Genomic DNA, 24,476 nt, shown 5'->3' with positions numbered 1-24,476 from the left:
TAATTTCTTGATATCCTGCCATCAAAGTCGAGGGAATGAAACGTTTTTTTTTTTACATTAAATAGAGATCACTGATACTCAAGGTTAGGATGAAGTAGCAGCGACCTTTAACTCATTTTCAAGGGCGTGAAATAATTCAACTGTAACTAAATCAGTTAATAATGAGATTTTGGCCATTCTGGTTCTATTCCTGTCATAAAATAAACAATTACTGTTTGTTTAAGTCGTTATCTGCTATTGATTAGTATCAAAAACTGCTAAACAATATTATTTTTATAGTCAGATAAAAATGACTTGAATCTCCCGTAGCAAATGCGTAGGCGACTGCGTTCAAAGAGTTTGAGGTGGACCCCCCACGGTCTATCTGTGCGAACCGATTGCTACCGAACGAAGGTATGGTGCCATCTGAATTGCAACCACTATCCATCCACCGCGCTAATTTCCAGGGACTTCGTAATGGTATTGCGATCGCAAATGCACCAAACTTCAGACCTTTTCGAGTTCACTATACCAATTTTCAAGTAAAACGCAAACGCAAACTGAGACTTCTTCGCAAATGATTTTGATTGAACTGAATATGGTGAGGGAGAAGGTGACGAGTTATCCTCTGCAACAGCCAATAATCACTTTCATTTGGAATTTCCCCGTGGATGTAATCATTCGTTATCGCCGAATAGGTGGGTATCTGTGGTGCAGGGGTTAGGCGTGTCAGCTGGCAGATTATCAAGTCTAATGATTAGAGCAAGTGCTGACATAGAACGAGTAGAAATGACGTTCAATGTATCACTGGATTGCATCATTCTTCGGATCTTTCTGACTACATTCGCTGTACTTATCCACAAACAGAAAACACCCAAACAAAAGTAAAAACCACGTCTTTACAAGCAATTTTTATTGAACTCATTGTATATAAATGATGTCACAACAGAAATGTTGCGATAATTGATAATAAATAAATAAATGAAAAAGATAAGATAAATGAAATTGAGGAAACTGAGGAAACTGAGAACTGAGAACAGTAATGGCACATTGAGGTTGTTATCAGGGACCGAACGTTACTGATGCATAAATTCTATCAACGAGTATGATCTTTTCAACTATTTAATCCCAATATTTTTTGGTTGGGATTGATTATGCATGGATATTACGGATTTCGTTTTTCCACACTCTATCTTTCTCTTATGGTAATCTAGTCCAACATAAATATTATTTGCAGAGAAACTAATCTTTTAGAACAACCAGAATTTCTGGACTGAGTCAAATTTACATCCTCTAACATTGCTTTGTGCTCATATAGTGCGTGTTCATTGAAACCATGAACTTGCAAATGAAAATTGATAAACAACATTAAATAAAACAATAAACAAAAAAGACGTAAAAAATGTTTAAACAATAAATAAAACGGCAGTGACTAACTTACAAAATTAAGTAAATTATTAGTTGAAAATCCCACTTAATTTCCAAAAGACTCGGTTGATGTGATACATAATGAATAATCACTCAAATGTGTATCATGAATGAATCAAAAAATTAATTAAAGTGAATTAAAATTTCGTAGAAGTCATCCATTATCGTTGCATTAGAACTCTTTCAAACACATCACATACGAAACGTTCAATCTTGACGTTTCTGATACGTATCCTTTACTACATAGTCACACTTTTTCATTCATTGCCGATCCAGAAACACTGTATGTGAGAGCAGCATTGAAAGTACATCACAACACCGTCCAAAGGTAGATTTAACCACAACAAATAACGAACGGAATCACCTACAGTAATATCACAATTTGTGGCGATAAAGTGCATCGGTTGTCCTTTACTCACATGGAATTGAAAAAGATTCAATATTAATTTTTGTAAAATTTGCCTGTGAAAAATATGCATGATTGAAGCATCAACACTTATGTAGCGTTATCACAGCATGGTAGATCCAAGAGAATTGAGAGGTTCCTAGCCATCTTGCCACATCAAATAAAAATTGCAAAAACAAAATTCATTGTAAAAAGACATAATCCAAAAGTTAGAAAGGGAAACCAAGTGAGAAGAATTTTTCAAAGAAATTACTTTTTAAAGGGAAACTGTGCACAGATCACTGTATATTGTGGATGGATCGATTCCCCGCTGGAAGAAAACTTGCCCGAAGCGTTGTAGGAGAAAATGATCACAAAAGAGCTTGCAATCCTACAGTTTCTTAATCTGTGATCCTACACAATTGCATATTTCTGATCTTTAACCTTATTATACGTCAGGATCGTATGATCGCGCAGTCCCGAAGAAATTACAAGTTCTCGAAAATTAAAATTCCCACGTTCACTTTCTTTTATTAGAATCAGAGATAAAGTTCTTTTCTCCTCTGACCCAATTAGATGGTGATAAAGTGAAAACTACCTGCTCAAAGCTGTTATCAAGTTGAATCGAAGATCCTGACACCATGTGTTAATCATGGTAATCATAACACCATACGCTTATCATCTAAATTTACTAAGGTTGCGATACGTGAACAAAATTTTGCCCAGTTGGTGATTTAGAGAAAGTACATGAGATGCATTGCGAGGTAAAGACATGTAGCCTTCACTTCAAATAGTTTTCAAGGAACCCACTCTTTCGCAAATCCACTTGGGATACCCCTTGTATCATTTTGATACTATTCAGAGTCCGTATTCAATATAATTTTTCCAACTGGATAGACGAATATAAATAGGCTTGAGAATATCTCGTCATCCGACAACAATCCCCAACTAGTCCATCACCTAACGAAAATACGTATCCGCTCGCTCTAGCAAGGGATTATTTATCCAGCAATTGGCTTGGTGTCGTAACGAAATACCATTGCACAGAACATCCGTCAGAAAATCAATCACAAAAAATGAAAAAAGTTGCCGTTGGTTTCAACTCCATCGTATTCAACTATTAAGGACAACTATATTGGACAGAGGCTCTGACTATTATAGTCTTCAAAGTTCTTTTTTTTTCAGAAACTTGGACATCGAGGACACCTTAACGTCTGGAAGTTCGTCAAATATGGATTTAGGTGCCAGACAGACAGGGCTTGAAAAGAACAGGACGGGAAGTTGTTAACTATTTTATGATGCTCTCAAGGATGTTTTACACAAATGCTGGGATCATGCAATTGAAACGTTTTGAAGATGGCTCTGGTATCAGATCAAACGCAACCTGGTGAAAACCCTCAGACTGAAATTTGGATGCATTTTTGAAGTAGTGCGGCTAGGAAGTAAATGTTATCTAGCATATTTATTTCTCTTCACTCCTTCACATTTTCACCTTTTCGACCACCCAAGAAGTATCTTGTAAGAAGCTTCAATTTAAACTCAACGATCAGTCAATTACTATTTACAGTTGCTGTGAATGTTTGGTCGATTAAACATCGACTTTAGTTAGTAAAGTTAGGCTACTTTGAGAAAAAAAAAGTAAATTTAGGAGAGTTTGAACTAAAGATTTTAATGTTTCCTTGATTTTCGGTGTTCAAGCCTCTACTATTGTTTGCTCTGGATTTTATAACTGAGCTTGCAACACTCAAACTTGGTGTTTTTTCAACAACTGGGACATTCTTGACTAGTTGAAATTCTAAAAAATCCTTTTCCTGCAGTAATGAAACTTTGAATACTTTTCCAATGTAGTTTCTCCTGGATTTCTTCTACTACGGCAACAACTTTGTTTCTAATTACACCCAATTTAAGCATCAGAATTGGTTTATATTTCTTATCATTCAAATTTAATTAAGAAGAAGTAGGATCGGATATTTTCGAGAATGTAGAAAAAAGATAACATGCCAGTAACAGTAACATAAGAGTTATTCCTATAATCTGAGCTAATTCTTGGGAAGATCTGGGATTTCGCTAGCTGATTTTAGAAAACATTATCAATTAACACATCATTACATGACAAAGTGCAGTATTGTCCATGCTTGAGGCAATTCATGGTGTTTACCGATTGTTTTACGCTTTTTCCTTACTGCAAGTCATTTCTTATCGCAATATAACATTGCAGCCTGTTTTGGTTATCCATGAAGGAAGAATTAAGGAGGAGTTCGATCAGAAAGTGCATAGCTTAGTCGTGTTTGCTACGTATAAGACTCGCCTGTAAAGATAAGAGTTCTCTACTTGCTCCGTAGCGCCTGTATCAAACCGTAGCTCTCCTCCAAGCGGAGAAAGATGTCGGTCGAAAAGAAACGTTCGAGCACAAAAGGTATACTCATTTTTTTCTCTACGTTAAATGTTATCCTATTCGCAACGTTTTTTTTCTTCCATAATTTCTGGTCGAATTTGGCGACCTGATCTAGAGTTTTTAATGGTTCATTTGCGATAAGGGCACTGATTGTAAGCTCATGAATGAAAAAAAAACAAAAAAAAAGACCTGCTTAAAAGTAACAGTCCTTGTCCAGAGCTTTCACCTTATCATGCACTACAGTACTGCATAAATGTACCATGGACTAGAAGAATTTTATTCATACGTACTCGACTAAAGACGAACGTATGAAACAAAATTCATATGGTAACATAAAACATGTATGCAGTACATGATATCATAAAATAAATAGAAAAAACCTATGAAAAAAAGAAAAAATAGATTTGACGCATTGTACTTTGTTCTTTCCGTGTGTTTGTTTCATCTTATAAAATCATTTTTGTTTCGTTTTTATCCCGTTTTTGTCTAATTTTTCAAAGTAATTTTTAAAAACTCCAAATTAGTCTGCTATTAGCAATGTTTGCAACAATGTCCGATGTACTATATTAATTTGAAGTAAAAACTGAATGATTTAGTACTTTCCTTTAGAGGTAAAACACACATGATTTGTTGATATTTTCACTAAAAATCAACAAATCACTAAAATAAAAATAAAAAAGATGTATTTTAAAGGATATAACAAACATTTTTGTAGCTGCTAAAATCGACTAATCTATGCGGTTGCAAGAAGGTAAATAATAAACATGACTATTTTTGCCCTGGATTAGGATTTTTCTCAACCCAATCAATGATTTTTTTTCACGAAGACTGAATTAGATCCTTTATATGCTGGTGTTCATTTTCAGGCACTGATGTAGTACATACGGAGATCGAACTTCCACCACCAAAAGCGGTAATGTACACATCCTGGGGAGATATGATTCGACACTGGCCAAAAACCACGTTATGTATCGTGTCGAACGAATTCTGTGAACGTTTTTCCTATTATGGAATGAGGAGTGAGTTCATACATAAGTTTTGTCCAACCTATATTTAAAAAAATCCAAAAGTAAATAGACTATGAAAGTTTCGGTAGCAAATAGGAAGTTGACTAACATTTTTGTTCCTTCATGAAGAAGGGATGCGATAGTTAGTCCAAATATTTCGTTCCCTGATAAGGAAATACCACTGTCAACCTAGAGCGTATTCGTTGTGAATGCGTTTGACGTAGCGCATCGGAAGAAGACGTGACAAATAGTTCTTGATGTCTACGGTCATGTTAATGACTTGATTTTCAGCTGTACTTATCCTATATTTGCTGAATGTACTCAATTTTTCTGAGAGTCAATCTACAATTTTCTTCAACAGTTTTACCGTACTTTGTTATCTTACTCCTCTACTCGGATCCATTATTGCTGATGGTTATATCGGGAAGTTTTGGTGAGTTCTGACACATCTATCAACCTAGAAACTTTGAAGTAGAGAAAATTATTCATAGCGTAGCCAAATATCTCACCAAACTAAGAAATGTATGCAGGTGTTTTTTTTTTTGAATGCAAGAGGATTAAGGATTAGTTAGTTCTAATATAAATTGCGACAACTTCTTTAGATTGGAAATTTTCGTAACTAGGGTTTTTTGTCCCACGATAATTATTCAGTTCGAATGTTGTGGATAAAGATAACCGGGATAAACGAAATATCAACCATTTCCTTAACCATATGATGCAGTTTTAAATCTTTAGATTTGAATCTTTTTCTTACATGTTTCATTTATGTTCCTTTTATAAAACAGAAGAATCTGTTTGCAGGAACACTCCTTTTTTCAGTAGAAATTGGCAGAGGTATTAAAAGTCTCGAAAGTGGCGAAAATTTCGGTTTCTGTCACCTTGACTCTTTTTATAATTAGGAGCGAGTGCGGCAAAGGTAACGAGGAAATAATCAACGAGAACCGTTGAGTGGATACATTGAAAAGTAATACACACTAGAATTAGTACTCGTTCTATCGCCGTTCATTTCAATCTGACCTATTAAGTTTCACAAAAAATAACATGAGCCCCTATAAAATATTGATACGACATGCGGTGTAATTTCCACGTATAATGGCTAAAATGCGGGCGGTTACTACCAAATCGAAATATCAGTGCTATCAAAATCACTCGAGGTATCAGTTCACACAACGAAGCAACTTTATACACTAATAGGACTGGCAAGATGAAACAGCGAATAAGGGATACATGGGATCCTTACACGCATGCAAAGAGTTGCGGATTCGGTGAATTCCTTTTCACCACTGATGCATTCGATAACATAATTGTCCTATGAGTGCAAAGAGTTGCACTGTTGGGTTAGCTGACGCCTCACGTACTCCAAATGCATTTGATCCCTAAATTTGTAGGTGATCCTTTGCGTCTTTTTTTGCTATGAGAACGTGACCATGAAATCTCCCACTAGTTACACCTCACCCCCAATGGACATTCCTTATAATCATGATGTCTCGACGGAAAGAAGTCGACTGAGAAGTCGAATGAACTTGAAATTAAATTCTCTTTTCCTGCGACGCGGGCTACATGTGCTCCCAATTTTTTTCCATTCAGGACAATTTTCTCGGTATCCATACTTTACGCGGCTGGTCAAGTACTTCTAGCAGTAGCGTCTGTCAAGAACAAAGAGTCAAGTATTCATCCGTGAGTATTTCAATTTTTCGACACACTGACCTGTTTCAACATCTAACACACTGAAAAGGGCACTACAACACTATGAAGTTATTTATTTGTTTATATATTTATTCATTCACATGCACTAATGGCGCACCCAAAGGAGAAAAGTGGAAAATCATATCTTATCTGAATCAGAATTAGGAAAATCTGCATTGACTTTATTGTTAATGGAATATGGCGCGGTCGCTGCAGCGGCTAAACATCTCTTACGTGTGATTCTCCTCCTACAGAAGATGAAGATTCTTCTTATGACATCAGTTCCCCTAACTCAGAATTTCGTATCGAATCTATCTAGCTACCAGGGCTTAGTCGACCAGCTTAGATCAAAGGGAGAAGAGCAGGGGTCCACCACTTTTCGCATTCCCCAACGATTTAGCACCACAATCTAGATCGAGTGAGTGAAGAACAAAGCAGTTAGAAGATACGGAAGTCACTAAGAGAAGGTTCATACAGATAGAGTTGAGAACGGGCATGATAGGACGGAACGAATTCAAAAAAATATACAATCGGGAGACATTAGAATCCTCGTTAAAGAATAAGTTCCAGGGAACTGAGTAAATTTGATCGGTCGGAGGGAGTACAAGAGTGGCGGCGGAGTTAGGTGAAAGAAAGATAAGTATGCGAAAAAGAGTGTAAGAAACAGAGAATGTAGGAGGTGACTAGGAGACTAAGGTGACTCATTGATGGGATACTGGTATCCAATTCCGTCATTATACTGTGTAAACGACACCAGGGCGTTGAAAGTTGCTAGAGTCAGAGCCATGCGGCTGGATAATATTCAAACACTAACATATAGTCATGTCAAAACGAATGAAGCACTGTGCAGTTGAGTAAGCGGTGGCACTCCACGAATCTAAGGTGGTACGGATTTCAGGTGGAGTATTCGCCGCACAAGGCTGGCGCGCTCCAGTCGAACTCGCTGTAGAAAATAGTGCGCCAAAACGCCTTAAGCCGTATCTTCCGGGCCGTTTTTTACGGCAATTAGGAAGAAATGGACGGAATCGCCCCCCTCTCTATAGTCTCCCATCCCGTATACGAATACTCCACCTGAAATCCGTACCACCTCAGATTCGTGGAGTGCTGCCTTTAAGCGGTGCGAGAGATCGCGGTTGGAATCGGGATGGGACCACTGCAATCTGCAGCAATGAACGCTGGTACCAGGGTCCTTACTCGATCCTAAACGCTGCTCTCCTTTGCGAGCACAAATGTTAACACAGCTGCACCATGCTTCATGTCGTTTGACTCTACAGTGTGGTGCAAAATCATAGGTCCATCCCTCATTCTCCTAATAGCAGCCAAGGATTACCAAAGCCGCCCAATACTACCACAGTATTTCTTACCTGGGGAAACCTGTATACAAGTCCCCTTGGGAGGATACCTGGTCAACAGAGGATGTTAGGAACTTTTGTTGAGAAACAGGCCGGTGCAAAATCTTTGGTCCACTTCATAAAAACAGTGATTTATTACAAGAATAGGGTTTAAAAAACAAGTTCAGTACTTTGTTGCATTGCCTTTGTTGTAAACTAAATCAAAAATTCTATTCGGCATACTACTGATAAAGTTTTCAATAAGACTTGCACTACACTAGCCCGGATCAAATATGGCAGCTTTCAGCTCAGAAACAGAGCAGTATGAGGTACTATTCCTATATACAATGTGTACAAGTAAGCTCCATAAGTTTTCCATCGGGTTAGGATCTGAAGAACAACTTGACTACTCCTGAAATTTAATTCCTTTCGCATTAGGCCAATCTGTAGTTGACTTTGTGCGGATGCATTATCTTGTTGAGCAACTGGGTTACGCCTACGAAATGTAGTGAAATGTGGCAGTAAGTGATCTTCAAGCACTTTCTGATAGCGCTGTTCATCTTGCACGACGCGAACTCTAACGTGTAGGTCCTTATCCGGGAAACGAGGCCCAGACCATGAGACTTCCACCACCGAAGTTACGCCTTGAGAACACTCGCTACTCTTATCACAGATCTCTCCCGAAGTGTCTGTAGCCCATCGAGATTCCACTTGTTTTCGGGTAGAACACCATCTGAAAGTCAGATAAGTAATTTTGTTTGCATGCCAGATTAGTTACAAGAGCATCACTTTTTTCCCAATTCGTCCACATGTCAGGAAGCAAAATTAGGTGGGGCGGACGCGTGATACGTTTTAACAATAATTGTTAGGCCATAGCCGTAGGCGACTGCATTCCACGCGACATTGAAGACATCACCCTACGAATCTGCGGTGGTACGGATTTCAGGTGGAGCATTCGTATACGAGATCGTAAATTATGGAGAGAGGGTCCGTCCACTTCTTCCTAATTGCCGTACAAAACGGCAAAAACAAAAACAAAAACAAAAGATACGGCTTTGGGCGTTCCGGCGCGCTATTTCCTTCAACGAGTTCGATTGGAGCGCTCCAGCCTTATGCACGCACCGCATCTTCCAGGCCATTTTTTACGGCAATTAGGAAGAAATGGACGGAATCACCCCCCTCTCTGTAATGTACTATCCCGTATACGAACACTCCACCTGAAATCCGTACCCCCTCAGATTCGCGGGGTGATGCCTTTAAACGCACCGTAGGAATGCCGCTGACACGATGGTTAGACCTCTCCACGAACTCTTCGAAAGAAAATACGATGTTCTTTGACATCTTCGTGAAAAGAAGCCAGTGGTCAATCATTGCGCGTGATTGAGACAACTCGAAGTATTTCTGGTGTCCGCTCAAGCAAATCGATGAACAACGGAATCACAGGCGACTGAACATGAGAACAAAGTCTGTATTTTCTATTTTTTGTAACCTCCATTGAAATGATCAACTTTCTCACTAGTAGGCCTGATATACCGATGGTTGCTTGGTTTTAACGTGATTTCGTCTCTAAGACGTATTTGATCGTCATTTGTACGCATGTTCTTCAAGCTGTTCATACTAAACTTTGGGAGACGATCACTGTCACTTGTCATCGTTAGGTCGGGTGATATTCTGCTGAACACCATACGGGTAAAGGTTTCCTGCACCTTTTCAAGCTCTGCTATGTGCCTTTTCTTCCAACGTCTAAATGTCAGAGCCATATTCAAGATGAGATGAAACGAATGACATGTATGGACGAGTGAAAATAGTTGGATTGCTGGTGTGAGCAATCCGAAATTGCCGAAAAAGGGCAGATTATGGTTCTTATACAATATGTTCGATATGCTTTGAGAAATTGTAACGAGCGTCGACAAGAACTTCGATATCTCTTACAGACTTATGAATTTTAAGAGTTACTCCATTCATACCATACTTAGCCACATCTTCTTTATTTACATGAATGCCGGAAGAGCGGAGGAGGGCTAAGAAAAATTCGGCTGACAGTATTGCCGATCTTAATGCTTTTGTTAAAAAAATAAAAAATAAATAATAAAAAATAAATAAATAAAAAAGAACAAAAGAGAAGCTGGGTACGCAATTGCGTATGGGTTTCATGTCGTTTCGACCCTACTACATATGTACTTTGGTCGTTTAGAGTAATCTTAGAAAGAGCATTATTTCACAAGCGAAAGAATATTTACACATATAAGAAGTTTGTACGAGTAAGAATATACGCTACTTCATGCCCGTTCGCCATCGCAAACCTAGTTCATATTCCTGCCTTATAAAATCTACGACGTATTGCAATAATGGGAAAGGGTGCCCACGTCCATGTTGTCTTCTTTTTGCACGCGAAATTTATCGTGGATAGAGCGGTTTTGTTCGCATGGCAGTGATAAGTTTTACAGCAGCACATGGAACACAATTGGTCTTATCTTGATGATAATGTTACTTTTCAAAGATAAGAGAATCAGCTCAGCACACGCACATATATTAATTATGAATTAGGAAGTTCTAAATGTTTTTTTTTACTTTATTTCGACAGTGAAAAAAAAACGTAGTTAGGGCAAACCGATTTAGATCAATGTCCGCTATTTTGTTCGATAACTTTTGTTCAGTTTGACGGCAATTTCATAATTCCGCAGTGGGAGAAGTCTTCGTCCTAACTGGAAAAAACTTGGCCACCTCATTCTCACAGGCATCTCTTGAGGCCAGCTTCGTACCATCAAGAAAATTTTCCAAATGCTTGAGAAGCCGCTTGATCGTCGCTTGCTGTGAGGTCTGGGCTATATGTCGGGCGCGGTAGGACCACCTATCCAAGTTTTCGGAGTTTCTGACGCGTCGTTAAAGATGTGTGCAGCCTGCCGTTATTTTGAACCACAGCTCACATCTCCTCTTGACCAATTCTGGCCGCTTTTGGTCGATCCTTTTCGGTTTTTGTTTTCGTAATGTCAACTTGAAATAGCTATATAGTATGATCCGATGTGATGTTTACGTCGTCAGTAGTGGCTTACTAAAGATATCCAACGAGAACGTCCAGAACTTCTTACTTCACTTAATATTTTATCAAATAAAGACTATTTTAGGGAGGTTTTTCTATTTGCAGATGGCTGGATTTGACAGGATTGGTAATTATCGGTTTTGGTACAGGCGGTATAAAACCTTGTGTGTCTGCTTTTGGAGGAGATCAATTCGAAGTAGGACAGGTATGAAGATTTCTGATGATTATTGCTTGGAACATACCACCTAAAAGAGGTTGAACCAAAACGCTAAAAAATAAATAGTTATTTCACAGTTCAGGGTAATATGTTCGCAACTATCTCATTACTAAGAGTTGTTTACTGTGCTTTTTAAGGTTATTTAATTGTTTTTTTTCTAGGAAAGAATGCTCTCTCTATTCTTTTCCGTGTTTTATTTTTCAATTAATGCTGGTTCTATGATTTCTACTTTCATATCTCCAATTTTTCGATGTAGGTTCTCTTTTTGTTACTGCTACCATGAGATAATTTGAAAATAACCTCGATACTCAGCTCAACCATGCCTTGGACAAGATTCTTGTTATCCACTTGCCTTCGGAATACCAGCTGTTCTGATGATCTTAGCGACATGTAAGTGAGGTACATAGAATACGAATCCTCTTCTAGAGATAATTTGCCCTCATATCCATGCTTTTTATTTATCTTGAAATGCAACAATATCGTCTTTTACTAATGCAGCATTAGTTTTATTGGAAAAGCTACTCAAAAATTATCCTGCATAAGCTGCCCATCCGGAATATTGATGACAATTTTGTTGTAAAGTGGCTGTATAACTCACGAATAACACGTACGTACGGAATAGGAGACTTTGGTTGTTCAGGGATTGATTCAGTGTCTGATTCTTCTATGACTGATTCAATCTCGATTATTAGGTTGATGCATAAGTTTCATCAAACATGTGGGAAGCACTCGACGAACACTTCAAACCCGTTTCCCCTACCTTCTGGAAGGAGGAAATCGGCAAGCTGCCCGAGCAGTGACGACAAATGATAGAGGGAGTAGGGATAATAGTGATGCATAAGGATTTATCTTCGATATATCTACAAAGGAATCATGGATATGACGCGGAAAGCTTTGCATATATCAAATACCTTCTTCACAGCCGAGAGTATGAGACAGACAGCATTGGTGGACTTTTATGAAAATTTGATGCGTTTTGAAACGAGGTGCATGTGGTGAATCGTGTTGAATCCTTCTCGAAAACCTGTCTTATTTTTCATCGAAATGATGGAGTTTTGGAATTTTAAAATTGGGAGCAGCTGCTTTTCGCTCTGGAGTCAAATGGTCGCGGCTGTGGAAGAGATCAGGGTAGAAATCGTGGAATGATTTTTTCAATCCTCTTTATTTTGACTTTCGATTTGGGCTTTGGATGACGATCGTATAGTGGTTGACAAAATCTCGTAGTAGGGAACGTTTGTTTTGCGTTTAGGATCAGTGCTTGTGATTTTTTTCATGACTAATTTGAGAAGATTTGCGAGTTTGGGTCATGACTGACTAGTGAGGATTCCTTTAGTGCAATGTTCCTCCCCGGAATCCTAATCGTCTAAGATAAAAGGATAAAGCTATTGATCAAGTCAAAGTTTTCTCCTCCCAGACAGATCTGCTGCCAACTTACCGGACCCCGGAGGGATGGAAGGTTTGGTTTGCAATAGGGCGGTTTCAAACCATCGACCGTGTGGAAGGTTAACCGACTGCGCCACAGCTGCCAAATTTTTAAAATACTTTGGAATTATTTTTGTATAGCTTCTGCGAACATCTGTCATCAATCTTTTACTTGTTGATTTATTTACAATTACTCATTTATTCATACGGCTATTTGATCGGCCATACGGCCGTCTGAATAAATTAACAGTGCTGTAAGTTTTGCCAAATTCTAGTCCCCTAAACTTTTTAATATGGTGTTTCCAGGTTTGTTTATGGCTGGATCGTTTTGGTACAAGAAGCCTCCTCCAAAGGAGAACATTTTTGGTGAAGTTGCTCGATTAATGGGGGTTTGTTCTTCTCTTCGTCTATAATTGGGTCAAAACGACATGAAGCACGGACAATTGCGTACGCTGCTGCACGGTGAAGTGTAGCGGTTAGGATGGTGTAGAGATCCTCGCTTCCGCCACCCATCTCTGCAATTCGCAGTGGTCCCACATCGATTCCAATCGCTGTCTCCAACCGCATCGCTTTTGAGTGCAGCCGCTTACGCAACCCTACGTGCTTCATGTCGTTTTGACCCGACCACACATTTGTAGTTATGGTTAATCAGCTTTAAGATTCAAGGACTAGGGCTGAAAACTCTTAGCAACGTTGAAAAATGTGTTTTCAAAATGAGCTGTGCATATTTGATCGTTAGATACAATCGGCTCAAAGTGATCTGAAGCCTGACGCAATTGCTTAAGCATCTGCGATCAAGGGGAGACCAATGCTGGTTCCAGTTGGACTGCAGAGATGAGTAAGGGTCTCAGCGTACCACTTCAAGCGCTGTCGCTTGTGCAATTGAATCAGGCTTCAGATTCTTTTGGCACTTTTCCTTTACTCGCTCCTTCAGAGGGCTGTCGCCAACAAATTCCACTCGAAAACGAAGAAACAACACTGGCTGGACAACTATATGGACACTCATGTATGCGAGAATGATCCGAAGTGAGTGACAGGAAGATGGGATTTTTCTAAATTTCTTAAAATACATTTTCTTTGCAATTTCTACTTTTTTCTTCAGATGCCTTAGTCTTCGTGCGGAAACAGGGAACGATAATGCGTGTCAGAAGGTTGGTGTGCATGAACAACAAGGATGTTTCTTTAGTCTCTCATCTTTTTTCTCGAGAATTAATCAAAATCTGATACAGAAAACGTTTATTGATGACGTGAAGTCACTGCTTCGTGTACTGATCATGTTCCTTCCGGTGCCGATGTTTTGGGCACTTTACGATCAACAAGGCTCAATCTGGCTCATTCAAGGTTTACTACTCACCATGTGTTATCTATTTTTTGTTGCGAATAATGATTAATAATAGGTGGACAGAATTTTAAAAAAAACCGAATAGTATCATGAACAGCGATAAGTTTATACTCGGGTCAAAACGACATGAATCACGAGTGTAGTTGCGGTGCATTTGCGTACGTGCTCGTGCAAACTGCAGCGATGGGTGGTGCCAACAAGGATTTCACTGCGCTCTTAGCCGCTACGCTCCACCGAAGCGCCTCGAGAGAAGCTCCGTACGCAACTGCGTACGTGCTCCATGTTGTTTTGACCTCGCTATAAAAGGACTGAGAACTTCTCATCAAAAACACTAAAATCTATAAAAACAATAAAAAAAATTTGATGTTATACAATGGTGGTTGTCAAAAATACATGCTCTTGTACTTAACCTTTCTCCAGACCAATTTTTTAAGTACATTTCGTGAACTGTTCTTAGTGAAGCTCAACAATTAAACAATGGCCAGACTGTCCGTAGTAATCCGAGAAAACTTCGCGATAAAAAAAAATACCTATCTCAAAGGCAGAGAAATTATTGGAAACAATTGCAACAGTGGATAAAATGGTTGATGTTAATAAATCGGTTTAAGATGAGCCAAACGCTTTGACCTCTTTAAAGGCATCATATCAAAAACTATTTGATGTCGGTATATCTGCACTAGCACAAATTGAACTAATCGAACTCAAATAAATAGCAGCCGCACAGCCGTAGGCACGACCCACACCACCGTGCACGCGTTGCAGAGTGTCCTCGTTCTACTACCTGTGATAAGTTGCATCGTTGGGAAGAAAGGATCACAGAAGGCTATTTCCTTCTTCTAGACTACCAAGAAAAATATCGATTATATCTGTAAACTATTGTCATTTCGCTATTTATTCGAGCTGAGATCCCAATCTAATCAATTTTGTGCTCTTAATGGACTGTCAAGTAAATTCCTAAACATAAACAGTTTCTGGAATGAGTTTTGATCCATGCAGAACCTGCAATACCTTTTACCACTGTGCTACAACCACTACTATTTCATTTAACTGCCACAGTTGGACACGAAACTATGTCTGTACAGCTACGAAGACTCCTTCCCTTTAAGTATATGTTCTTTAAATACTAAGTAATGCGCTTTTTTTTTACGAAAAACAAAGGTTCTCATTGCCACCTATTTATACTAGTACTAACTGAACAAGGATTTTCTACTACTCTTCTCTTTTCTAGGTATCCAAATGGACTGCCGTTTATCCGGAAACCTCCTGTTACTTCCTGATCAAGTGCAAACGCTTAACGCAGTATTGATCCTTTTATTCATTCCAATTTTTCAAGTGATCATCTATCCCATCGCTGGAAAGTGCTTCAATATTACGTACGTTGTTTTCTATTGTACCAGTTTCTGCATAACTTGTAAATTATGGCCAATTTATAGAATAATACTCCCTTCGTAGCATTCAGCAAAATTAGATTGAAAGAATTGCCGCGTGTAAGGTTTTTGTCGCGTTGCGTTCGTTTTTCATCCGGACGAATCAGCACTTTGTCAGAATTGCGGGAAAAAATCGATACGTTTTTTTTTTCTTTTGGAGGCGGGGTTCAGTGAAACTTTCGATGTTTGTCCACAGTAGTAATTAGGGTTTTAGAGATGGTTTACAATTATCATAACAAAAAAAGCTGAACGGCTCAAAATTAGAACTGAGTTGCATCAAAAACGCCAAACCGATCAATTCCCCCAACAAAACAGCTCTTTGCACCAGTAGGATTGGCGTGGCGAAAACCTCATAGGGGAATAACGTACGAAATTAGAAAACGAAGCATTCCATTAAACAATTGAGATATGCATCACGTCTTCCCATTTGGTTACTACTATGGACGTGAAAGGTTGTATCATCGGATAAATTGATCGATCTGATGTTTCTAACCTCCCTAGTTTTATGTTTGTGAGGGATGTTCCGCGTTTTCTTTTGAGAGTACTGCCTACAAACAACATCTCAGATCTCATTTACTACTGGAAAGAGACCAATATCGTAAACATTCCTCATCCTCTAAAGTCTTCAAAGTGCCTTTAAAGCGTGAAGCATTTGAACCGCCTTAGTTCACAAGCGCGAATATATATGTTATTATGTGGGTTAAATATATTAACCTGCATAAATGAAAAATATCCAGATGAATTTTTCCACTGTTAGGATAATGTCTGAAATAGTGTCTTACCAGAAATATTTGTCAAGATCTCATTGTTCAAGCTAAAGGAAAACGCTGTTGAAAGTTCTGTCTCCTTTTTTGAGAGATAACAGAATCCTGAGATGCAAAACCCAATAACACAGCTTTTTTTTGAAGCCAAACACAATAAAGTAAGTAGAACGCCGAAAGATAATGTTGAATTCGGAAGACATACTTGAGACTTGCACACGTATCTCTTTTGGAAAAAAAAACTGCTACCTAGCGCACTCATTCTTTTCATTCATTTATATACTTATTTTCATTTATAATATTAGGGGTGTAGATTACAAGTACGAGCGCGACCATATTCATATATTCAATTTCCCCTAGTCACCCTAAAAAACGGCTTGAAAAATGCCCTACCTGTACGAAGTTCCCTACGCCACCACTGTGCACACTCGTGTTTCTGCAGCATTGAATTTACTTGAACATGCCGTTGAGGAAATCTCATTGATTGTTGTCCCTTCGCAGGCAGACGCGGCGCGTGTGGAAGAGTAGCGCGTTGTAAGGTGATTCGTACAGGACGGCCGTTTCCCACGTCATTTTCCCGGAAAGAAAACTTGAACGTGAACACGCTTTTACTCGTAATCTACATCCTTATCCCTTTCTTCTTCTGGTGGTATTCTAACATCCTCAATTTCGTGAAATGCTGTCTTCAAACGGTTTTTTAGTGATTATAAACGTTGTATTTTCAGCCCTTTACGAAAAATGGTGGTCGGAGGTTTGTTAGCTTCCTTGTCCTTCTTAGTCACTGGATTTGTCCAACTAAGTGTCAACGTAAGTCCATAGTAGCTCTTCGCTTTGGTACTATGTAATTTCCACAAAAAAAAAACTAAAAATAATGTGATTATAGGAAACGCTGCCTTCCTTACCAGCATCAAATGAGGCTTTTGTTAGCGTGTGGAATCAGTTGGATAATTGTAACGTGACGGCCACATTCCCGGGACACAACGCCTTTACAATTGCGCCTAACGTGGTAATTTCTCCTTTTCTTAGCAAAGTAAAATAAGCTTTTTTTCTACAACAAGCCACTTATGGAATGTTTCTTTGATTATTTTTCGTTCATTTCAATTTAGCTGATCGATTTAGCTATTTAACTTATTTATTTTCTTTCAAGTCAAACGTTGACAACCGGAAAACCGGTGAAGTTTCGATGCATTTGAAAGCACCGCAATCAACGAAGTCATGGTCGGTTCCCATCCAACTTAGTTATTCTGGATGCTCAGATGACAAATTTCAAGTAAGACTGACTAAATTACTAAATAGATAGTGAGTGGTAAATAGAATGCATATTCTCATGCGTTCAGAACCTGCCTAGCACATTCACCGCCAAATTGGAAACAAAGAAAATCTATTATATAGCAATTAGTCCAAATGGTGTCTATCAAGGAAAGGCTGATCCGGCAAAACCAACACAAGGCACTGGTGAATTCAGTTTGGGGTAAGAAATAAACTTTTTTTGCTTCGATCTTTTTTCCTCTATTCATGTTGTAATATTCGCGTTGTCTCCGTAGTAATGTCGGACAGCATATCAGAAACAAAAACCGAGGAAAAAAGAAAAATTAAATAAAAACCATAGTAATCCTATGGGAAAATGCACGTAGTTGGGGGAGTCCTTATTTCTTGACGCTCTAACTTACATTTTTCTATTTGTAACTTTAGCTTGCATGTTATAGATCCTCTAAGACTAATGCTTAGGTCTTAGGGCCCTGAACGATTTAATTATTTACTACGAGAAATGAGGCCGCCACTGATTTATCGCATATCGTATCACATACAGTTATCTTTTAGAGGTGATGTGGATTGCTATCCGTTACTATACAATGTTATTATTATATAGCTAAAGAACAACAGAACTGTAGACTTGTAAAGTTTACTTGTGAAGAGACTCCATCGCAGTGCCTGTCAGAACATGAACACAAATGCCTCACGCAGCGAGTAAACTAACTTCAAGTGCTGAAATTTTCCAGTGTTTGTCAATATCAAAATTTTGAGTTTTCTTAGAAGATCACAGAAGAGCTCAGAAGACTTTCGCAAAAATTTGGAATCAGGAAAATGAAAATCTTTGTGAATACTACCTTCAACAAATGCACTCATGTAATACTCGTTATGTGTAATTCGTACTATCACATCTCTTACTAAGTGTTTTGGTCCCTCAAACTTTCTAGTGGAATGTTTTTAGTGTTTTCTTGTCGACGCTGCGCAATGATTGTTATGCGAAATTCTTCCCAAAGAATTTTGAAGAGTACGCTTCTATTCTGAATGCATTCCCTACCGGCAGTGTTAAAACTTGAATTAAATTGAATTCGGTCGAAAAAAAAGAATCAAATAAAATTCCGGAAACATCCCGTTGGTTAGTGTGCAAATGATTTACAGACAAGTTATCAAATGTTTTATATGTGATTTTTTTGTTGTTGCAGAATTGTGATGGCTACTAGTCCACGATACGATGGAAATCTCGTCATGTGTAGGCTGGATGCCGGTGATTTTGATCGGAATCATTCTTGTAATCCTCGAAGCCCGTCCGATTTCTACTATTGGGAAACTAACTACGATGAAGGCACAGACGATCGGGATGCCAATGCTACATATACCACAAAGCAGGGAGCTAGTAAAGACTACGCAGTCGAATACGTGTTTAAACCAGTGAAACCAGGAAGGTTAGTGGTTAACTATGGTAATTATCTAGAAAATAGTTGTGATAAACGTGAATTGGTTAGGATTTATAGATCGTGGCCATACAGATAGCTAACATTTAAAGGCACTGGATCACGAAACTGACGATGCGGGATTCTCTGCTGGCAAATGTGGAGTTTGGGGTGTAGACTACGAATATGAACGTTTCCTCGCTCAATTTTCACAAATCGCCCTAAGTTACAATGTCGTGGGAAACGGCGTTTCATTCTACGATGTAAGTCGGAACGCACCATCCTTGTGCACGGCAGCTACGAAAATCAATAAGATCTCTTCAACAGCGTATTCGAGTAAAACCTATAGTGAGAGTGTTGAGGGAACCGGAGCAAGGGTGGCGAGTTCTAACGTACCTCGTAATAACTAGTGCCGTTCCCACGCCATTTTTCAGGACGACTGGTGGAAATCCAAGCTCTATATTTGCCTACAAGGCCAAACTCAACATGATAAACTGCTGACGACCCTGATGGGTTTCGTGATACCCTGCCTCTACGTGTATTCCCTGACAATATTTCCTCATTTCGTTGGAGAATGCCCGTAGTGAAGGGATGATGATATAGTTCTAGTGGAAATGGTGCTACATTGATTTCCTGACTAGCCAGATGATTTGCTTTAAAAGCAGCATATCACGAATCTGGGGTGGTACGGATTTCAGGCGGAGTATCCGTAAATGGGTCGTAGATTATGGAGACCGGGATGGTTCCGTCCATCTCTCCCTGAATAACTGCAAGCAGCCGGCCCGTGAATGCTGTTTTGTACGATGCCTTCTATTGCAGCGCGCCACCCTTGCACGCGTAGCGTCCCTTTCTACCTATCGGGGCAGTCCGGATTGATTTTTGACGAATGGCAGGGTGGAGGCGGCGCAAGGGGTAGAGCGTTGCAATAGATGGCGTCGTACAAGACAGCATTCTGGAGGCGGCTGTTTGCAGTGATGCAGGGAGAGATGAGCGGAATTACCCCCGTCTCCATAATCTACGATTCCGTATACCGATACTCCACCTTAAATCCGCACCACCTCAGATTCGTGGTATGCTGCCTTTAAACAAACTTACTAGCAGGCGGTTGGGTAAAGAGGCTCTGACTCGAGCCTGAAATAGTACCACACGATCCACATAGATCACTGTAAAAAGCGCTTATTCAGCTATACAGAAGAGAACCTGAAGTTTGTTTTTTTCTTTGCATGTTATTGCGTATCGGATGATAGAGTCCACGTTCACTGACATATTCTTTCCTCTTTTCCTCTCAACATTACCGCATTCTCTAACCAAAATATCCAAAATGCAAATACAAATGAAATATCATGTTCGTACTACTGTTGGTTATTTAGTTAGTAAAGAGTATTCTAACAACTTTAATGAGAGGCATGTGACATACTGGAAAAAAACTTAGGATTTCTTGTCTGTGCGCAAAAATGATCTACGAATTGAAGAACAGACACATTTCTTACGGTCCCACTGATAAAAGTCCAATTTTTGTGGCGAATGACATTGGATCGGGCCATCCTGGGAACAGCCCCTTCAAAGGTATTCTGGTAGGCACACTCCTGCTATCTCTGCGATGACTCTACCTTGAGACTACCGAATTCTACATTATAACGAAGTTTTCAACTCTCATTTCTCAGACCCAACATCATGCATATACAGTTAAATGTAATCAAACGGTTATCGGGACACATCCTGGAGCAGCGCGTGCGCGGAGAAGTGTGTCAAGCAGCTAAGAAGGCTGGGTTACGGTCAGATGCGAGTCGTTCACCTGGTTGAGCACATTCGACTATAGTTTGCTTCGAGCAACGGTAGTTTTCATTGGTAGTCGGATCGTTGTTGAGTCACAAATGAAATGAGGTCGAATAAGGTTGGTAGGCTAATATAGCAAACGTTTTTTAGATGGGAGCTGTTCTATCTCAAAGAAACACCGAAGAATGTTGGCTCCAAGACTCCTCCGAAGACAAATATCACAGTCAAGGCAACTGGTGTGCTCATGGAAGTTCATCAACAAGGAGCAGTATATGTGCTCGCTTTAACAGGACCAAAGGTGTTTGCTCTACTATATTCTTAAAAAAAAACGCTGTCAAAAAAAAAAAAAACAAAGAAAAGACAGGAAATTGCAATGCACTTAATTACAGAATTTCCGGATATCGTCATAATTATTAACATGAGATATTTCAGGACAAGCCGACGAAACACATAAATCAAGTCGTACAATCTAATTCAGTGTCCATTCTCTGGCAAATCCCCCAAATCGTCATAATCACAGCTGCTGAGATCCTTTTCTCCATTACGGGTTACGAGTTTGCTTATTCCCAGGTATGCTTACTTCATATTATGCGTCAAAAATTTCCTTCATTGACTCTTTCGGATGAAGCGAAAAGAAAAAGTTTTTTCTTCCAGTCTGCTCCTTCTATGAAAGCGTTGGTTCAAGCATTATGGTTACTTACTACTGCCATTGGAGACTCAATTATCGTGTTGATCACTGCTCTCAACCTTTTCTCTAACATGGCAACTGAATTCTTCGCTTATGCTGGTATTTCTCTCAGTTTCACCTATTTCAGAAAAAAATCTATTATTTTAACTATCTGTACTATACCTGACCAGTAGACATCTACGGTCTCAAACTTAAAGGCAAATGAATCTGAGGTGGTGCGGATTTCAGGTGGAGAGTTCCTATACGGGGTCGTATATTATGGAGAGGAGGGTGATTCCGTCCATTTCTTTCTAATTGCCGTAAAAAGCGGCCCGGAAGATCGATCGATCGAAGTTGTGTCTTCCACGCCGTTTTTTACGGCAATTAGGAAGAAATGGACGGAATCACCCTCCTCTCTATAATATACGACCCCGTATAGGAACTCTCCACCTGAAACCCGCAGCACCCCAGATTTGTGGGGTGATGCATTTATACATGTAATTAAACGGTTTATCACTAATCTCATAAACACTTAATCGAGAGGAGAATCTACAGAAAATGGATTACTGTATGAATGAATAAAAGAGTTCACCTCATGTGCAAAATGCTTGGAATAAGTTCAATAGGTTTCACATTGTCTGTAATAGATGCAAACTGTTTCAGGAGCTATGTGTGTGGTGATTATCATTTTTGCATTGATGTCAATCTTCTACTACGAATATAATTATTATACTCAAGAAAAGAAGTCGGATTATCCTCTTGAGGATGACGACGATAGACTGGGAAAGCACGATGTTAAACTGAGGGTACATTTTTATTGCATCTTTGTTCCATAAAAATTTTAAAAAAATAAAAGTTTGATAATTCCTGCTTCTATTTATCATAATATTCTTATTAGCTAATCTTTTAGGCTTTTTCGATTGATCCACATGATGGAGAATATGCTTGGGCAGTGGAGGAACGATTAGATGATGAAGTTATACCTGATGAACGATTTTAAAATTTAAAACTGCACAGCTGTTGTACTAGATTTCTATTAATAAAAAAATCCGTGTTACTGTCGTTATTTTTGTTGTCTCCAGTGGGTTTTTTCTTATTGCATTTGCTCAGATTCGATTTCTTAGCTTACAATATCTTTCTTCTTTCGGCATTCACTCGGGGACCTAATGCGAACAAAGTTAGGAATTCGCTTGACAATGGAAATGCCCCTCTTAGAAAAACTTTGTGTAAAAGCAAATGTTAAAAAAATGGTACTCTGTAGTTAAATTTTACCATGCCAATTTGTTTTTCCTTAAAGGCAGAATACCACGTTACTACTGGGGTGGTACGGATTTCAGGTGGAGTATCCGTAGGGGGTCGTAAATTATGGAGACAGGGGTAGTTCCGCTCATCTCTCCCTGAATCACTGCAAGCAGCCGGCCCCTTAATGTTTTGTACGATGCCTTCTATTGCAGCGCGCCACCCTTGCACCCGTAACGTCCTCTACTTCCTATTGGGGCAGTCCGAATTGATTTTCGACGAATCGCAGAGCGGAGGCGGCGCAAGGGGTGGAGCGTTGCAATAGATGGCGTCGTACAAAACAGCATTCTGGAGGCGGCTGTTTGCAGTGACGCAGGGAGAGATGAGCTGAACTACCCCTCTACATAATCTACGACCCCGTATACGGATAAAAGGATAAAAAGAATAAAGTTTCTGGGGTTAATCAATCCGCTTTGGATGCGCCCCCACGTTCACTTCAATTCAGAATCGTTTGAAGTTTACGAATGTATAACTGGCCTATACAATGACTTGCGGTGGCTAGCCGATGTGTCAAGTCAGTGCTTTTATCCTCCCAGACAAGTCCGGTACCAATTTATCGACCCCGGAGGGATGAAAGGCTTGGTGAGCACTAGGGCGGCTTCGAACCTCCGATCGATCGTGCAGGAAGCGGAACCTCTAACCGCTACACCACACCCGCCCCGGGATGGAATTAATAAGTGAAAATTAAAACGAAATAAAATAAGCAAAAAACACAACTACTTGGAAAAAAAACGAAAAATATATTTCATTAGGAAAATTAAATTGAAATTAATTAATTAATTAAGCGCGAGAGCGCTGTCCTCAACTCATCACGGTTCATGGCAGTGAACTCTGCCTCGATAGCAACTAAAAGGGAGTTGAAGTTAGGGTGCGAACACTTGTTGGTTGGTCTCTCGACTCCCCCCACACGTAGGTACCCAAAGTTAGAAATTAAGGTTGGAACTGTTGGGAGGCGAAAATTTCATCGATCGCACACAGAAACAATTTTCAGCGGGTAATTCTTCTGAGCTTCGTAACCCCGGAGAGCATTTCCTGGAGCTTGAGGCCGTAGAAGTTTTGTCTGAGATACTTTGGAATGATCCGATGGACGATCGTTAATCTCACCACCAAGGAAGTCTCTAATTATCAAAGCGAGGTCTACGAATCTTCCAAAATCATGCCTTGGAGTTTTTGTTGATTTCTGCAGCACTTGGACTTTCCTCGCCGGACTTCTCTGAGACTCTCTATCTTTTCGCAACGTCACAGTCGATCTAAGTTGCTCGAACAAGAAGTTGAGCACAGGTTTGCGCTGGTGTTCTTTTGGTGTAAAGTCCTCCTAAAATGGCCACTTTTCTATCGTGCTTCTCCACGCTGGATGAAATCGGTCTCTCTAAAGCCATGGAAGTTTCGAAGATATATTACACTAACTTTAACCCCAATTTGGCGCTATCGCTGATTTCAAACACAGATGGAGCTCTAAGAACAATCTTGTCCGGATTCTATCCAACCTCGCAACTTGTATTGGACCGATTACATGTGAAATTCAGAGATATTTGAAAAGCCTGAATTGAAATACGGTTGCACATCAATATACTGTACTGCAGTTAAATTAGTTCGTATCTTCGGTAGGCAACTGTCGGTTGATGTGCTTTCATGT

General features: G+C 39.5%; 1 protein-coding gene across 2 annotated transcripts in view; it reads left to right on the top strand.

Moving 5' to 3' along the window:
- Window positions 1-22,541, top strand: part of RB195_025566 (uncharacterized protein) — a gene marked incomplete at both ends in the record, with an annotated part of 29,168 nt that extends 6,627 nt beyond the window's left edge. Inside the window, 21 exons of one of the 2 annotated variants that reach the window (XM_064213779.1) lie at window positions 5,054-5,206; window positions 5,486-5,627; window positions 6,782-6,871; window positions 11,357-11,456; window positions 11,630-11,720; window positions 11,781-11,858; window positions 13,197-13,279; window positions 13,825-13,916; window positions 13,993-14,041; window positions 14,120-14,231; window positions 15,461-15,605; window positions 17,146-17,227; window positions 17,304-17,426; window positions 17,568-17,690; window positions 17,758-17,891; window positions 18,871-19,110; window positions 21,025-21,172; window positions 21,307-21,444; window positions 21,529-21,661; window positions 22,205-22,347; window positions 22,452-22,541. In XM_064213779.1, coding sequence (XP_064069660.1) covers window positions 5,054-5,206; window positions 5,486-5,627; window positions 6,782-6,871; window positions 11,357-11,456; window positions 11,630-11,720; window positions 11,781-11,858; window positions 13,197-13,279; window positions 13,825-13,916; window positions 13,993-14,041; window positions 14,120-14,231; window positions 15,461-15,605; window positions 17,146-17,227; window positions 17,304-17,426; window positions 17,568-17,690; window positions 17,758-17,891; window positions 18,871-19,110; window positions 21,025-21,172; window positions 21,307-21,444; window positions 21,529-21,661; window positions 22,205-22,347; window positions 22,452-22,541 — 2,489 coding nt within the window. Of the gene's footprint in view, window positions 1-5,053; window positions 5,207-5,485; window positions 5,628-6,781; window positions 6,872-11,356; window positions 11,457-11,629; window positions 11,721-11,780; window positions 11,859-13,196; window positions 13,280-13,824; window positions 13,917-13,992; window positions 14,042-14,119; window positions 14,232-15,460; window positions 15,606-17,145; window positions 17,228-17,303; window positions 17,427-17,567; window positions 17,691-17,757; window positions 17,892-18,870; window positions 19,111-21,024; window positions 21,173-21,306; window positions 21,445-21,528; window positions 21,662-22,204; window positions 22,348-22,451 lie in introns of those variants that run through there. The other variant, XM_064213780.1, reaches the window with a different exon arrangement.
- Between the last annotated feature and the right edge of the window lie 1,935 nt (window positions 22,542-24,476).

Source organism: Necator americanus, chromosome X, assembly GCF_031761385.1.
Source record: "Necator americanus strain Aroian chromosome X, whole genome shotgun sequence".
NCBI classification, from domain to species: domain Eukaryota; kingdom Metazoa; phylum Nematoda; class Chromadorea; order Rhabditida; family Ancylostomatidae; genus Necator; species Necator americanus.
Note: the sequence above shows the minus strand (reverse complement) of the source record. Positions and strands in the feature narration are given on the sequence as shown.